The sequence below is a fragment of the Pseudophryne corroboree genome, chromosome 7 (genome assembly GCF_028390025.1).
Source record: "Pseudophryne corroboree isolate aPseCor3 chromosome 7, aPseCor3.hap2, whole genome shotgun sequence".
NCBI classification, from domain to species: Eukaryota; Metazoa; Chordata; class Amphibia; order Anura; family Myobatrachidae; genus Pseudophryne; species Pseudophryne corroboree.
This window is the reverse complement of record NC_086450.1, coordinates 366890438-366907741: the sequence shown is the minus strand read 5'-3', so window position 1 is coordinate 366907741 and position 17304 is coordinate 366890438. Positions and strand designations below refer to the sequence as shown.

General features: G+C 43.2%; 1 protein-coding gene across 2 annotated transcripts in view; it reads right to left on the bottom strand.

Annotated features, from left to right (window-relative positions):
• Positions 1-17304, bottom strand: part of TRRAP (transformation/transcription domain associated protein) — a 212749-nt gene that overhangs the window by 172366 nt on the left and 23079 nt on the right. For both annotated transcript variants that reach the window (XM_063934508.1, XM_063934509.1), the window contains exons 17-22: positions 15757-15951; positions 7445-7636; positions 5941-6106; positions 5343-5599; positions 4447-4647; positions 1928-2079 (exon numbers count right to left, since the gene is read on the bottom strand). In XM_063934508.1, the coding sequence (XP_063790578.1) occupies positions 1928-2079; positions 4447-4647; positions 5343-5599; positions 5941-6106; positions 7445-7636; positions 15757-15951 (1163 nt within the window). The remainder of the gene's footprint in view (positions 1-1927; positions 2080-4446; positions 4648-5342; positions 5600-5940; positions 6107-7444; positions 7637-15756; positions 15952-17304) is intronic.

Sequence of the window (17304 nt, the reverse complement as noted above, 5' to 3'; positions counted from 1 at the left end):
TTGATCCAGTGCCGGTTTTTTCTTTGCTAAATTCACATCTCACAAGACAAGATACACCATCGAAAAGACAAAACTGAACCCAACATGACTGTTAGTAAATTAGCGATTTCCATTCCAGCGAACAGAGGCGATTAGAGATCTTGGCCAAAAATGATTTTTAGTATTTCCCTCATCTGTTCTTAAAAACAAAAATGTGTGATCCTGGGTTAGACTGGGATAAGGCTCCAGACCAAGAGGGCTCTGTTTTATCCCTGGATATTATCAGGGCATTGAAGATTTCTGTCTACAGGATTGAGGACTTGCATAAGACAACTGATCTATTGGTTCTTTTCAATGTCCTTAATAGAGACTTGCTCTTTCTCATTCTTTACTCCTGGCCTGTCCTTTGGGACTTTGGGCCTAATTCAGACCTGAACGCTGAGCTGCGTTTTCTCACAGCCTGCTATCAGGTCCGAACTGCGCATGCGTATGCACCGGAATGTGCAGGCGCGCCGTGTGACTGCACCGGGCATTGGTGCATAGCGACGGGATGGTGCGAAAAAAACAGTCACACGGGCGATCGCAAGGAGATTCACAGGAAGAGGGTGTTTGTGGGTGGCAAATGACCGTTTTCTGGGAGTGTTTGGAAAAACGCAGGCATGTCCAAGCGTTTGCAAGGAGGGATCCTGACGTCAATTCCGGTCCCGGACAAGCTGATGTGATAGCAGCGGCTGAGTAAGTCCTGGGCTGCGCAGATACTGCACAAAATCAGTTTGTGCAGCTCTGCTACACATGCGTTCGCACACTTCCACAGCGAAAACACACTCTCTCCTGTAGGCGGCAACTATCTGATCGCAGTAGTGCAAAAATCGCTGCCTAGCGATCAGGTCTAAATTACCCACCTTATTTAGACAAAACTGTAGTGCCCAGGCAGCCAATGGTTTATAAAAGGGAGAGGAGCTTGAGTTTTTTTTTGCAAATTCAAGGTGCCCAAGCTCCCTGCAACCATACTCTATACCCCATAGTAATCCAGTGTCCGACAATGGATACTGAGAAAATAACACCCCAGTGTCTTCTGAGCATCCCAGTGTCCCCTAGTGGCTGTTAGAGAAAATAATTTAAAAGAAGAGCAACATCTCCATATGTTTAATTCTCTAGAAACAGACGATGCATCAGCAGCCAGCTATGTGTCAGGCGAACATACATCAAAATACATTTGCACCCAACCAGGCCATAAGTGCATCAAACCTTTGTTTTGATAGTGAATTAGGACCGATTTGATTAAATAAAACCTGCTATGGTGTGGAATATATACGTTTACACAATCATATAGTATATGCACATCAATTAATAATGCACATATATGCTTCAGAAGTGAATTTGAAATTCAGCCTATCAAAAGCGCCTAGCTGTGGCGATAGCGTATTTTCAGGTCTATGTACTAAGCCTTGGAGGGAGATAAAGTACCAGCTAGTCAGCTCCTAACTGCCATGTTATAGGCTGTGTTTGGCAAATGACAGGAGCTGGTTGGCTGGTACTTTATCTCTCTCCACTTTATCGCTCCCTAAGGCTTAGTAAACAGACCCCTTTATCACCAGCTCTCAGACACCTGCAAATTAGCCAAATCCTAGTTGGTGTAAGTGTGTTTCCGTGCATTTCAGTCTCTGTGAAGACTGGACCAAACCTGAACAAAAGATCAAGTGGAGAGAGATAAAGTACCAACCAACCAGCTATTAACAGTCAATTTTCAAAAACAGCCTGTAACAAGGCAGTTAGGATCTGATTGGCTGGTACTTTATCTTTGTCCACTTTGTCACTCTCCAAGGCTTAGTATATAGCCCCCTGTGTTCGCAATTACATACAGACACACACCTTTGCCTTTTATTGCGCTCAGAAATCGGGTGTTCTCAGAATGAGAGCAATGTGTGCCAGACAAAACAATTCTTACTTTGGATGTGCCAGGAGCTGGTACAAGGCATGCTTATTATCATCCAAACTCATCATCGCCACTAGGAAACACTTGATCACTTCCCAAGCCTGCCTCCGATAGTACGGCTCAGTGTTTGCGCTTTTCAAACAATCCAAGGCTGTCTCGATGGCCTAGAGAGAGCAAACAGTAATTAAACGCCTTACAGAAACACACAGGGCCTGTGTCGCCTAGGAAACTTGTTTAAAGGAACAGAATGTTTTAATAGTGAATTCTCCTAACTTGCTACAACTAAACTTTCTGTATATTTACACAGCCAAACAAGTTAGACTATAAACATCTGCCTACCTACATCTAAATAATTAGTCAACATTAAACATATTAAAGCATCACTCAATCCAAAAGTTACCATTTAAAGATAAATGAATGAGGCATTTGATTGGACAGTTGCAGCTCCCTATTCACAATCACACCCCTAAGAGGCAGACAAATCCCCCTATAATGGGTGAAATCTGAATTGCCTGTACGGATCCGCTATGTTTTACTGACTGACGGGATGCCGGCTGTCAGTATAACGAAAAGCGGCATCCTGTCTGCCGGAATCCCGGCAGTGAGGCAGCTTAGCACACCACAGGTTATATTCCCACTCAGTTGGTGGCGTTGATCCACCAATCGAGTGGGAATAACCTGTAATGTTCAGGATTCCGGCTGTCAGTAATTCACAGGGTGTCGGGATTCCGACGTTGGTTTCCTGAATGCTGGATCCCGACAGCCAGTATTTTAACTGCATCCCGTCTGTAGGCCTGTCCAGTCTATCCCAACATCAGCTCCTCCTCTGATACAGCACTAACTGAGGACTCTGCCCAGGAAGCAGAGGAAAAATTACTTTACTCTTGTGAATAAAGAGAAAACATAATCCAGTAGTACTCAAAGGGCCTAATAAATAAGGTTGATTGCAAAACAACATTTTCCTCTAATGGGCAAAAAACCATGTGCACTGATATAACATGTGCAGAGAGAGTTAGATTTGGGTGGGTTATATTGTTTCTGTGCAGGGTAAATAATGGATGCTTTATTTTTACACTGCAATTTAGATTTCAGTTTCAACACACTCCACCCAAATCTAACTCTCTCTGCACGTTATATCTGCCCCACCTGCAGTGCACATGGTTTTGCCCATTAGAGGAAAATGTTGTTCTGCAATCAGCCTTGAATTAGGCCCATATAACAAGTTACAAAACACTTTCCTTAAATGCAGGGGTTGCCAAATTAATGGCAAAAATTATAAGATAAAACACATTTTCAGTTTATTTGGTTACATTTAAACACTATTTTAGTGCTCTTAAGAACATTGAAAGTGTTTGAAACAATAGTTGTGATTATTAATAAACAATATACTTTATTATGGGAATTTTAGCAGTGGAAGCAGAGGGCTACAGCACCTCCCACCAGAGAGGTTCAGGGGTCTAACTACCCTAATAAGAATAGGATGCACAAATATGCTATTACAATAACCTCACACAACCATATAATGCAGCTGGAAAAAAAATCAAATTTAAAGGAGTGTTGAATAAGACATTTAAATGCTCACCTGATTTTAACATGCATTTCATACCTGATTAAACCATAATTAATGTGAATCTGAAACTGACCTTTAAAGATCACAACAAAACCAAATATCACCATATGCCTCTGGGATAGATTTATACACAGAAGTAAACAACCTTTTAAATGATTTAACATAAAAAAAAAAAGAAAGAAACTTCCATTTTCAACATCAATTAACATTTTAGATTTAATTTTTAAGCCATGTCCAAAATAAAAACAGTGAAGATAAAAAAAAAGAAAAGCTGACAGAGTATTGTTTCAACGAATAAAAAAAAAAAAAAAGGGGGGGGGGGGGGGGGGCAGGATTTTTGATCCTCTTCATTGGTCAAGGAATTTCTCCTTGGGAAAATCTACACCTAATTAAACTTAAAATTGTAATTGTATCTTCTGTGTTTCTTCATAATACTGAATTCCAAATATCTGTAACATACTTTTTAACTCTGATTGTCAGATGTACACAGATGATTCCATTTTTCTTTAATCACTATTTCGTTACTGTTCCACTTCACTACCTTTTTGCTTTCTGTACTCTGTCCTAACCAATGCCGGAGTAAGGGCCATATGGGCCTAGGGCTGAACTGTTCAAGGGCCTGTTGTGTGAAGCGGAGGAGGCGTGACTAGTACTGTGTGGGCGTGGCCAAAGCCGTGTGGCTGTGTACTCCTACAGTATTAGCCCCATGTTATCCCTAAGTACATAACAATGTTAAATCATTTTGTGATAAAACTAGATAAACTACTTTAATACTTATGATTTATAGCTGACTTTCCTCCATGATGATGGGACTATTTTTACATGGAGGCCTGGAGCTTTACTAGAGCCAATTTAAACATTAAAAAAAAAAAAAATTTGGTTCCAATTTAGACTTTCCAGCACATGGTAAATAATCTGCGATGCATACTGAGACGTCTTGTCGTGAAGAATCGAACGTTACCTTTTCCATTGGAAGCTGAAGAGAAGCCTTGCAGTCGGCAAACTCCACAGTAATGCTGGGCCCTTGTATTTCAGTTACAATATACTGTAGCTTCTGCGATTCCTTCAGCATTTTCCTATTGCTCCCTCCAAATTTTCCTAGCACTCTGTACGCCACATGGGAAATGCTGTCTGATGGATTGCGTAGGGTCCGCCACAGTGCCTGGAACAACAGGGATTTCTTTGATTTGTTTGCATGATATACTTATATGCCAAGGATAACACTGATTGGCTTATTACTGAGTCAAAGCACTATGACACTCATGCACGGTAGGAATCCCCATATTCTGAAGCCTCTCAGCGTCATATCACAAAGCCAATATCATTCTTAAATGTGCCAGTGTTCGTATATTCTTTGCAATTGGTAGATTCAATTCTTAGAAGCAGGAGAACTAGTGGGCCTAGAGCCTTACATGGCCCTTCAATCTATGCTATAGCCTCCATGGAAAACCCAACCAGGCTACAAAAGAACCACAGACTTCACACTGTCCGAGAATATGGAAGCTACGTCTAGCCGCTTAAAAGAGAATAGGTATACATTGGTATCCTAGGAAAAGAATTACCAGAAAATAAAATCCACAACAACTGACAGTAATAGGCCTGTGGGCACTCTGCCATCTCACACTATTTAAAATGAACAGAAGAAAGCCTGAAGTTTACTTTCACAGGTTTAGTCTTGGATAATATTTTACACTGATTATCCAGACTGAGGAACAGATGCACAGAAAATACCACTGAAATCACCGGAGAGACAAAACTAAATGGTCATCATTCGTGCGGATATGAAGACAATTCCTGCTACTACTCCCCGGGTTTTCTGCACTTATGCTGCCCCCTAGTGACGAAAATGCACATTACCTGCATAAGCTCAGCACGGACAGGCTGAATGTGGTCATAGAGGAAATCAGGCTGCAGGTTGTCCACACAGAGCTCCAAGGTCCTCAAACCCTGACTTACTAAAGTCTGGGAGCCATTTAGAGCCGACACTAAAGGATCCATCAGCATGGGGAGGTATGGTAGAAGAGAACTCAGCCGGACAGGCACAGTGAGACATAGCTCCACAAATAGATCCTTCATGTGCTGCTTGTGCAGGCCGCTTTGTAACATGTTCAACCCTGAAATAAAAAAAAGAAGAGATCAATTTCAGGTCTAGCAATGCAATATTACAGGACAGCAATTGTGCGTGTCATTCCTGCTTAGGGACCAAGGCAGTTGGTACATCTGCCATGATGCTCAACCAAATCACAGGATGGTCGAAAGGTTTCAATGCATTGGATCAACCACACACCAATCAATCATTTAGACATTCATTCAATATGCAGAAGTAAATTGCATATTGACATGAATGTCTACTTAATTTATAGGCACAGGCCCCAAACTCCCACTTACTCTTGTCAGTAAGATACCACTTGAAATGTCACAATACAAGGGGCTGCTCATGCAGCGTTTGACTCACCTTGCAAGAGATTGGGCAGCAACGGTAAAAACTCCTGATACAGAAGATCATGACTGCCTCCGCCAATAGACCTGAAGAGTGCCCGGAGCAGCAGGAAATAATTGTACGGTTCCTTGGCAGTCTGGGCAAGCTCCATTGAGCTGTTCACAATTTTGTGCAAATGTGGCTGTAGAAGAGGAAGAGGAAAAAACAGAAACAATTAGTTCTCTTCGTCGTCAGTGCTGTTGGACTACACCCTGCATGATTCCATTGCCTACACCTGTTATAGATCGTAAGAACAACACAATGTGTACTATGCCACGACTGATAATTCCAATGTCAGAAACCACAGTGGCTAAAAAAGAAAGATGCGTTTAGCTCAAAGAAAGCACTAAAACACGAAGGGTGTAGCCAATTACCTGCGATAATGCCGCAAACATGAAAAACTGGTGCTTTTTGTGTTTGTTTTTTTAAATCACCCTATCCAATTAGGTCCCACGAAAAACACCAATTTTTTAGTGGGAAAATACATAGGTCCCGTGAAAAGCCGCACGTGCCTGAGAAATGCAAAACATAATCCCCATAAGTGCCGGCATCAGAGAGACGTGCATGACGCATCGAGGCTAATTGGCTAGCCCACAGAGAACCAATTAGCCGCTGCAAATTACAGCAGCTAATTGGATACCCCACTAAACATTCACCAATTAATAAATACAAAGACAAAAAAAAAAACCAAGACTTATGTGCCTTTAAGAACTGTAAACAAGTCACTTATTGTTATGTTCTATTTGCATTTGTCTAATGGAAGAATTAGCACTAAATACATAATAATACGCAAATTCTCCACGAAGGTTTCATGCAGTCTACCTGCGACGGCAGCTGTGTGCAATCTGTCAATCTTACTCTGACCATATAGGCTGCTGTGTTTCCATTAAGACCACCATCTGAGAAACAGCAGGGTGGTCAAATTGGGCAATATCCAGCTGTTAGGTAATCACATACAGAACAGCTCACTGGAGCATACTATTGCAGGTGGAAGATATTGCACATATCCAGTCCGACACCATGTACCAACAAGCCCAAAAAGCATCCTATTGATTTACAAGCATGTACAATTCTTTGTACTAGACACACAAGGCAACAAAACATTATCTGTGGTTAGAACGTTTTTCCCCCAAACAAAAGTGCGCCGAAATTGTCGGGTTTCTTTCTTATTACTTATTATACATATATAGATAGAGATAGATAGATAGATAGATAGATAGATAGATAGATAGATAGATAGATAGATAGATAGATAGATAGATAGATCTCTTTATATACACACACATTTATTTCTTTTTTGGTTCTGAGATGGACCGGCACTCAGGTTCAATGAGCTTAGGTGGTATAAATATAATCATGGCACAATTGTCAGTCAGCATTGACAGTACATTCAACAGACCATATCCATATTTAGAACCGGCATGACACAAACAGGATTCTTAATTAAAAGACTACACTGCATTGAGAATTCTCCTTTCACCTTAAGCATTTGCTCATTATCTGCAGCAAACAGGGAAACCGAGCCAAACACCAGCTTGAACAGCTTGAGGTACAAGTTGGACAGCTCCACATTGGAACCCATCTCCGGAAGCCTCTCCAGCAAATACTCCACCAGGATTGTAGCAAAGAGAGCGGACGTGGTGGGGTTCGCCAAGAAGGAATTGGCAACAATCTGAGAAAACAAGATGCTCATTCAAATTAAACATTTCTGAACAAAGAGAAGATCCCTGGCGCTCGATGTCTGCTACATTTACAGCAGTTGTAAAATAGAGGCAGGAGCAGATAGAATGATGTGCATGGTACACATTTGCCTGAAACTGTAATCTGATTAGTGTCACATTTGGCTCTCATCAAGGTTTTTTTTAACTCTATGAAAGCATTGGAAAAAAAAGAGTAAAGTATCTTATAATTGGCAAGACTGTATGTTCTACTGGTAAATATCTTCAGTGTATCAAAAGCACTACATTTTTATTAAATAAAAAATGTAGTTTCCCAGCATCTTAGCAAAGCAAAGGTACTGTATTGAGCGTAGAGATCCTTATATCACACCCAGATGTTACCCAGTTGCCAACTGCAAGCACTGCACATTTCATTCACCAGAGGAACTACAGATACAATAAGTTGTCAGCTTGTATACAAGTTACTAAAAGTATTCTGTGGCCATAGAGGGAGACATCCAATCAGTAATCCTAATGAGGGACACTGCTGCCAGCCTCTACTCGGCGTGACAGTTTGCATGCAGCTACACAGCAAATGGAATTACAATGTGAAACATCTCAGGTTCTGTGAAGGGGTGGGAACATTACTGATGAATCTGTGAATGCAATTTAAAAAAAAAAAAAGAAGTCTTTATGTAATGCAAACGGTATTTAAATTGGTATCGGTTCAGATGGTGGACAATGTTAAGGTCGACACTCATTAGGTCAACATTGACATGGTCGACATGGACAAATGGTCGACACGTGAAAGGTCAACATGGCTTTTTTTTTTTTTAAATATAGATTTTTTTACTTTTTCATACTTTACCATCTACGTGGACTATAATTGGGAATAGCAACCTGTGCCGCACGCAGCGGTAGAGGAGCGAGGCACCTTGCCCGCAGCTTGCTCGCCATGCAAGGGGACGCGGTACACTAATTGGGGTTCCTGGTCATGTTACAGAAAATATGACACCAAAAACAGTTTAAAAATCCATGTCGACCTTTTATGTATCGACCATTTTCACGTGTCGACCATTTGTCCATGTCAATGTCGACCAAAAGTGGTCGACCTTAACATTGTCGACCATTCATACCGAAACCATTTAAATTGGCGTTTAAACGTATCCAATAAATCTGAAAAGTGGAAGTTTTGTACTCAAGGTTATAAACCATTCACTCCAGTAGACAGAACCTAGGAAGAGAAGGGATCTTCTCACTATAAAACCCTGCTAAACCATAGCTGAGCAAAGAGACATAAAAGAAGTGAGGCAGAACAGTGACCATTCAATCCTATGTAGGTTGGTGCAAAGCCATCCTCAATGGGAGAGACGGTGGTCTGAGGGAATCTGTACCTCTGCCTCAGTACCTTCTGATCCAGCACAGAAAGTCCTGTGGAACCACCGCAATGATTTTGATCACTCTCGGACATGGTCAAATAGACCATCTAAGCAACTGAATCTTTAAGTTGTAAAGGGCAAAGGCCGAAAGCACTTCTGTAATGATAAAGCAAATGAGTCCCAGGGAGGGACTTGTCAGATTCCGGAGTGGCTGACCAATTGTCATAGGACCCATCCCTGTTTCCTGCACTAGTTTAGCCAGGATTTTATGTGCTGGAAGGAGGATGTGGAGAAAAGTCTTTGATGGAAAGGTCAAAAACCACTGTGCCAACCTCCTATTCAGGGCATCGGAATAGCACTTAACCAAACTAAACTATCCCATGCAGCCACTAGGGACGAGGAGGAGACAAAGAGTCCGATTGTCTTAAAGTGCACAGGCTGCCTATTCCACTTCTATTACCCAATGTTCTGACTCCAGTGTTCCACGATGGATGCCTAGAGAAAATTGGATTTTGGTACTTGCCAGATAAATACATTTCGTTGAATCCATAGGGGGCACTGGAGTACTCTTGGGATATGGTTGGGGCGTTAGCAGGGATAGGCACATTTAAATATTTAAATTAGTAACCCTCCTCCCCCTCCATACTCCCGAGATGCCTCAGTGTATTTTGCCGAGCTGAACAGGAGCGAAAGTGAGGCTGAACAATGGAGAATTACATATAACATAACGAACAACTAGAACGTTGAAACGACATCAGATAGCAATCACCTTGACATCCAAACAAGCAGGTGATGTGTTTCAATAAGATAAATTGAACTTACCACAAGACAGGTGAAACTGCTCTGGATGGGCGTCTAGTGCCCCCTATGGATTCAAAGACAAGAATTTATCTGGTAAGTACCAATATCCAATTTTCTTTTTCATCCACTAGGGGTCATTGTAGTACTCTTGGGACATACCACAGTTTTCCAAGTAGTCGGCAGAGCTTGTTGGCACCTGTAACACTAGACGGCCAAAGCTAGATGCTGGTGCTGAACGGTATCAAACTTGTAAAAGCGCACAAACGTGTGCACTTACGACCATGTAGCTGCACGGTAAAGTTGCGTCTTGTAAGCCCCATGACCTGCTGCTCATAACGTTCCCATGGAATGTGCTGAAATAGATGCAGGCGGTTGTAGACTAGCATGAAAGTAAGCCTGACGAATGGTCATCTTAATCCATCTAGCCAAGGTCTGTTTGGAAGCTGGCCAACCTACCTTGACTGTATCATAGAGAACAAACAGTTTTACGTACTGTTGATGTTCGGGCTACATAAATCCGAAGCGCACGAACCACATCCAAAGTAACTGTAGTTCCTGAACCTTCTGAAAAAAACAGGAAGTACGATTGGTTGATTTATGTGAAAAGAATATACTACCTTTGGTAGAAAAGGGGAATTTGTCTGAAGTTCCGCTCTGTCATCATGAAACACTAAATATGGTGCTTTGCATGACAACGCACCCAATGCAGGAACACGCCTTACCGAAGCTAAGGATAGGAGAAAAACGGTTTTCCAAGTACGAAACCTAAAATCCACTCGTTATAAAGGGTTCAAAAAATTGAAGACTGCAAAAAATCTAAAACTAGATTCAAGTCCCATGGAGCTGTAGGTTGTATAAACAGAGGTTGAACTCTTTGGACACCTTCCAGGAAAGTTTGAACTGTTGGCAAAAGAGCCAAACGCCGCTGAAAGAAAAGTGACAAAGCAGATACCTGCACCTTTAGTGTCGCTAAACGAAGTCCTCCACCTAACTCAGTCTGTAAAAAAAGCAAAAGACAGGATAACTTGAAAGATGATGGCAGAAACTTCCGAGATTTACACCAACCAATATAAGCTTGCCAAATCTTGTGATAATGAGCTACTGTTACTGGCAGCCTAGCATGTAACTTGGTTAGTATAACCGACTCTGGAATGCCCTCTCATCTTAAGAGAGCTGTTTCAACAGCCACCCCGTCAAACGCAGTCACGCTAAATCGGGGTAAAGAAACTGACCCTGTTGCAGAAGGTCTGAACGTAGCTGATGCGGCAACGGATCGTCTGCAAGTAGACCGCGGAGATCCGAGAACCAAGCTCTCCAAGGCCAATAAGGCTCCACTTGTAGGACTGTCGTAGACTCTCTTTTGATCTGTTTAGCAACCAAGGAAGCAGCAGAAATGGTGGAAATAGATACACGAGGCTATCATGAGAGCATCCACTGCCCTTGGATCTCTTGTTCTAGACACATACTTGGGTGTCTGATGATTTTGGTGAGATGTAATTAGATCCACCTGTGGGTAACCCCACTGCCGGACTAACATCTGGAACACATCTGGATGTAAAGCCTATTCTCCTGGATGAAAATCCTGACGACTGAGATAATCTGCTTCCCAGTTGTCCACTCCTGGAATGAACACTGATGATAATATCACTTGGAGATGCTCGGCCCAATTCAGGATTCGAGCAACTTCCCGCATGGCCATGCAACTTCAAATCCCTCCTTGTTTGTTGATGTATGCGACTGCCGTTGAATTGTCTGACTGAACCTGAACAGTCTGACTGACACTGGAGTATGTGAACTGCCTGTTGCAGAGCGTTGAAAATTGCCCTGAGTTCCAGGACATTTATTGACAGTAATCTTTCTCGGTCTGACCATAGATCCTGAAACTGACAATGCAGGACCACTGCTCCCCAACCTTTGAGACTTGCATCCGTCAACAGAATGATCCAATTCCAGACTCCGAACCTTTTTCCCGCTGTGAGATTTCTTATTTGGAGCCGGAAGAGCAGCAAAACGCTAGCCCTTGAAGACAAACGCACCATTTGATGAATCTGTAGATGAGACCCTGACCACTGTGCGAGAAGATCTAGCTGAAAAGGACGCAAGTGAAATCTTCCGAACTGGAGTGCTTCGAAAAACGCCACCATCTTTAACAGTCGAATGCAAAAGTGCACCGAGACTGTCCGTGGTTTGAGCACTATCTGTACCAGATGACGAATACTTTGTGCTATCACCTCTGGAAGGTAAATCGTTAATCTACCGTATCCAGAATCATTCCCAGAACTAAATTCATTGAAACGGGACAAGGCTAGATTTTTTGAAGTTGACAATCCAACCGTGTTGAACAAGGACCCTGTACGTTAGTAAGGCATTTTGAAGGAGTATTTGTAGAGACAAAGCCTTTATGAGTAGGTTGTCCAAGTACGGAACTATTATCACTCCCAGGTATCTGAGATGAGCAATCACCACAACTATCACTTCTGTGAATACCCGAGGTGCTGATGAGAGGCCAAACGGTAGTGCCTGAAATGGATAATGGTTTTGTTGTACTGCAAACCTTAAGTACGCCTGATGCGGCGGCCAAATTTGAATGTGTAAGTACGCATCCTTGAGATCCAGCGAAATCATGAATTCCTGTGGTTCTAAACCTGCAATCACTGACCGCAGCGATTCCATCTTGAATCTGAAGTAAGTGACGTACTGATTGAACACCTTTAGGTTCAATATCGGTATGACCAAGCCGTCCGGCTTTGGTACTACAAAAAGATTGGAATAAAAACCTTAACCTTGTTGGTGTACTGGATCCTGAATCAAAACTGCTAAATCTTCGAGAGACTGAATAGCAGTTTGCAGAAGTGCCTTTTTGTCTCCTGACACAGGTAGACCTGTCGTTAAAAACTGCATTGGTGGTAGACAATCAAACTCAATTTTGTAACCCTTGCACACTAAATTGCGGATCCACCCATCTGTGGATGTCTGACACCATGCCAAGTGAAATGTTTGAAGGCATGCTCCCACAACTGAAGATCTGAGATGGGCTGGTTTTGTGTCTTGACGATGGTTAGTGGCTTGTTGAAGACCACATCCTCTAACACGTCTACTCTGTATGGTTGTTCCTCGAGCACCTCCTTGAAATTTGTCCAATTCAGAACCAAATAACATATCGCCAGTATAAGGGAACGCCTCTATTCCTCGTTTCGACTCAGCCATGGCCTGCCAAGACCACAACCAAAGCAACCGACGGGCCATAATAACAGAGGCTGAAATCCGAGAACCGACTGGTCCAACATCCATACATGCCGTAGCCAAATATTCAGCCAATTCACAAATGTGATTGGTTAGAAGTATAAGCTCGTCTGAGGAAAGACCTTGTTGTAGGCCTAACCTGAGTCTTGTTAATCCAAACTACAACTAAAGCAGGTCTAAGCAACACCCCTGCTGCTGTATATAAAAACTTTAACATGGCCTCTAGCTTACGCTCTGATGAGTCTTTAAGCGTCGTTGCAGCTGGGACTAGAATGGTTAACTTCTTTGAAAGTTTTGAAACTGAAGAATCCACTGGTGGCGAATTTTCCCATTTAGTTGTCATAGACTGTGGGAAAGGGTAGTTAGACAGAAATCGCTTTGGCACAGAAAAGCGTTTATCTGGATTTTGCCATGCTTCCGTCAACTGCTTATTAAGAGACTCTAAAAAAAGGACAACACAGAGTCGCCCTTTGTTTCTTAGCAAATAAAACCTCATCTTTTGACAGAGGCTCCTCTGTCTCATTGAAATCTAGCAACTGGCGTACCGCCCTGATGAGATCATCAATGCCCGGGCTATCAGTGACCTCACTCTCTGACTCTTGACCTAATTCACCTTTCTCCTCTTCTTTCTGAGATACAAGGTCTGGCATTGAATAGTCAGCTTGTAAAATTGAGGAAACCGGTAAATTATGAGACAAACGAGGACTACTCTTAGAATTTGAACTATTCATGGACTTTTGTAAACCCTGCAAAGTTCTAGAAATATCCTGAGCTCACTCTGGCTGCTCAGACTGCATTGACCTTGGATCAGACCTTGCGGACTCATGGTCCTTCCGTGCAGCGGACAATTCTGATGCTAAATCAACCATCACACATGGCTGTGAGGAGCTACATGTCGCTGTGAGGAGCTACATGTCGCTGTTCATGGACTTTTGTAAACCCTGCAAAGTTCTAGAAATATCCTGAGCTCACTCTGGCTGCTCAGACGGCATTGACCTTGGATCAGACCTTGCGGACTCATGGTCGTTCCGTGCAGCGGACAATTCTGATGCTAAATCAACCATCACACATCGCTGTGAGGAGCTACATGTCGCTGTGAGGAGCGCAGTGGCTGCGTGACGTTACAAACCGCCGCGGCCGCCCCCCGCGTGGTACGGGTATTCCTGCGTTGCTCGGAACGCGCCCCCTAAACAGCGGCCAAACGCTGCAGTCCCGCCCAATGACCGCAGGGCTGAGACGGCCGTCGGCTGTCTGGCATGCGCAGTTCAGACCTGATCAGCTGCTGTGCGAAAACACACAGCACCGATCAGGTCTGAATTAGGCCCTAAGTTCAGTTAAGTTTGTGCTTCACTGAGAATCCTACTAACACCTCTGCCCCCTCCAGTGGCCGTGTGTTGTAGGGCCGACACCAAATTCCTGCAGGATGAAGCAGGAAATCATTATAAAATGGCGTCCACACCATGAGCTGTTTTTTTTGTTTTGTTTTTTAAATATATACCCAGATATGTATAATAAACGTATATATTTCATAGGCTTAATAGCCTGTCTTAGACTATGCAAACAGGTCTAAAACATAAGTAACAACAGAAAGCACGCTGACAATGGCCGCCTCCCCGTTATGCTGAGGGGAATCGCTGGACTGGGGCCACCATTATAAATCCCCCCCCACCGCTTATTGCTACACGGTGCAGTGAGCCGCGGCTTTCCTGCTGAGCCCCGGCTAGCTGTGAGAGCTGGGTAGAAAAGGATGACTGTGCAGCCCGGCGGCTATATCCCCACTAAGCGGCGGCAGCGCAAGCTGACCGTCCGCTTACATAGTACAGCAGCGGGGATCTGGGGAGAGTGGGGACAGGTGCAGCCCAGCATTACATCTGTAAACTCACACACACACGGAGCGGCGGCAGCAGGACCCGACTGACCGCTACAGGCTGCCCATAGTAAAAACGGCTACACGAAGCGGCTGCAGCATGAGCTGACCGCCCGCTCCTTACCTTCTGCTGGGATCTGGAGGCTCTGACAGGGCCTCTCAGTAAGCACTGACCTGCTCCTGCAGCTAATGCTGATTAGGGTCTATGGCGGTGATTCTCATCTAAGCGCCGACAAGCCTTCTGCTGCTTTCAACAGAACACACAGTCCCAGACCCAAGCTTCTCAGTAAGCTGGGAAGGGCTGTGCCTTGAAAAAATAAAGTTTTAAAAGAAAAGTCTGACTGTGCCTTCCCCGGTAGGCACAAAAAACACTGAGGCATCTTGGGAGTATGGAAGGGGAGGAGGGTTACTAATTTAAATATTTATATGTGCCTCCTGCTAACGTCCCGTCCATTTCCCAAGAGTACTCCAGTGACCCCTAGTGGATGAAAAAGAAAAAACTGATAAGTGAGGCTAAAGGCAGGAGCAGTAATCCATTATTTTTCCAGTGCCCTAACTCCTCCTGGTAGGAGACATAACCCACCATCACTGTCCCACTACTGCTGAATAAGAAAAAGTGATTACCACAGTGTATCTGGAGCTGCTAAGGATCAATACTGATCTGAAGTGTTCAGAAAAAAGAAAAAACTTAGCCGAGTGTTCAGAAATGTTAAATATAACAAATCCTATCCATTAATACTGAACAATTAAGCACTCTCATGTAAGCCCTTACTGATCCGTTCTATCACGTAACTGCGGGTAGGGAGTTGGAACAGGAGTGCAATTGGTGATGCATGTTTCCCACCTGGAGTGCATAGTTTTTGGAGATCCTCTCCACCATGTATGGAACAGTTGTCTGAAAGATTTCCTTGAAGGTCAAAGGGTTCATCATCGTAAAAACCCCAGCAAAGTGTTCCAGGACCTCCTTCTCCTCTTTCATCCGCACAGTCTGGCAGTTGGCGACTCGGATGTAGGTTTGTCCATTCCCAGCTATCTGGACCTAGGATAAGAATAATTATATTCAGAGAGCACCACATCTTCCCTGAATACAGCATGAGTGTTGAAAGTATCTGGTATTTAAAGTGCAAATTGCTGTCTCTTCTCCGATTGCCTGATTGCTGCTTGAGTGGAAAATTACTAGTGAGATGTGCAGCAATTAAACAAGATGTAAAAATAATTTGTATCAGGGCTCTCTGCCACTGAACCTTAAAATGGTTTCCCAGCGACACGGACCTATTTAAGAAGCCTAGATATGGATTTGTTTGCAGATACTGAAGCACTATGATACAAGATATGAGGAACTTGTCCTTTCTTTGGTAGTGACAATAATACAATTCCTTTACCCAGTGTATTCTATGCCCACACTTCTCTGTGTATTCAGTGTGGAATGTGAAACATTTTGCAGCAATATCAAAATTACAGGATGTTATCAGTAAGCCCAGGATTCTTAGGTTCTAACCTATTCTAATCCTTTCCCATTACTCTAAAAATGTCAGTTTTCTTTTGTTTTATGAACCAGGGATTAACATACTTAGGGTCCGATTCAGCACGAGAAATCGCAAAACCACAACTCATTTCTCTAGCATGCGTGGGGCCGCCCAGCAAAGGGCAAGGCATGCAGGATCCTCTCTGTACAGCGATGCACTCGCATCGTAAGGGTTGCCCCCTGCCTATGCAGTCTAGCAGCAAAGGCAGTCGCCAGGCAGCCATGTTTCGGGTCGCAGCGGCTGCGTAATTAAGCTATTTAAGACTGCCATTCCACTTATGGACTACAATATCCCCCTCAATCCCACACGGTATCCAGATGGTAGGTCGACAGTAATTAGGTTGACAACTATTGGGCAACATGTGAAAAAGGTCGACACATGAACAGATCGACATTACTTTTTTACAATTTAATTATTTTATTTTTTTTACCTTTTAATATTTTACCATCCACGTGGAGTGCGTTTGTTAACAGTAGCCTGAGCAAAGTGAGTCATGCAAGGGTACACGGTGCACTAATTGGCTTCCTAGTCATGCTACGCAAACACTAAAAATATTGTAAAAATCTCATGGCAAACTTATCACTGTGTCGACATGTTTCTCATGTCGACCTACTGACACTCGACCTTATCCAGGTCGACCCATTGAACCATAACCACCCCACACACACTTAACGGAGCAAGATCTGATGAATACATCTTGTTGGAGTAAAATGGACAAGCCACTATATCTACTACCAAGGTCTACTTTTAAACTTCTCCCATCAGGTGTTAGTTTGAGAGAAGTGACTACAATAAGGTAGAGAACCTCACAATCTGTAACAGTCCTAGGAATGGGGGGATTTTTATTCTACTAATGCAGGATAGGA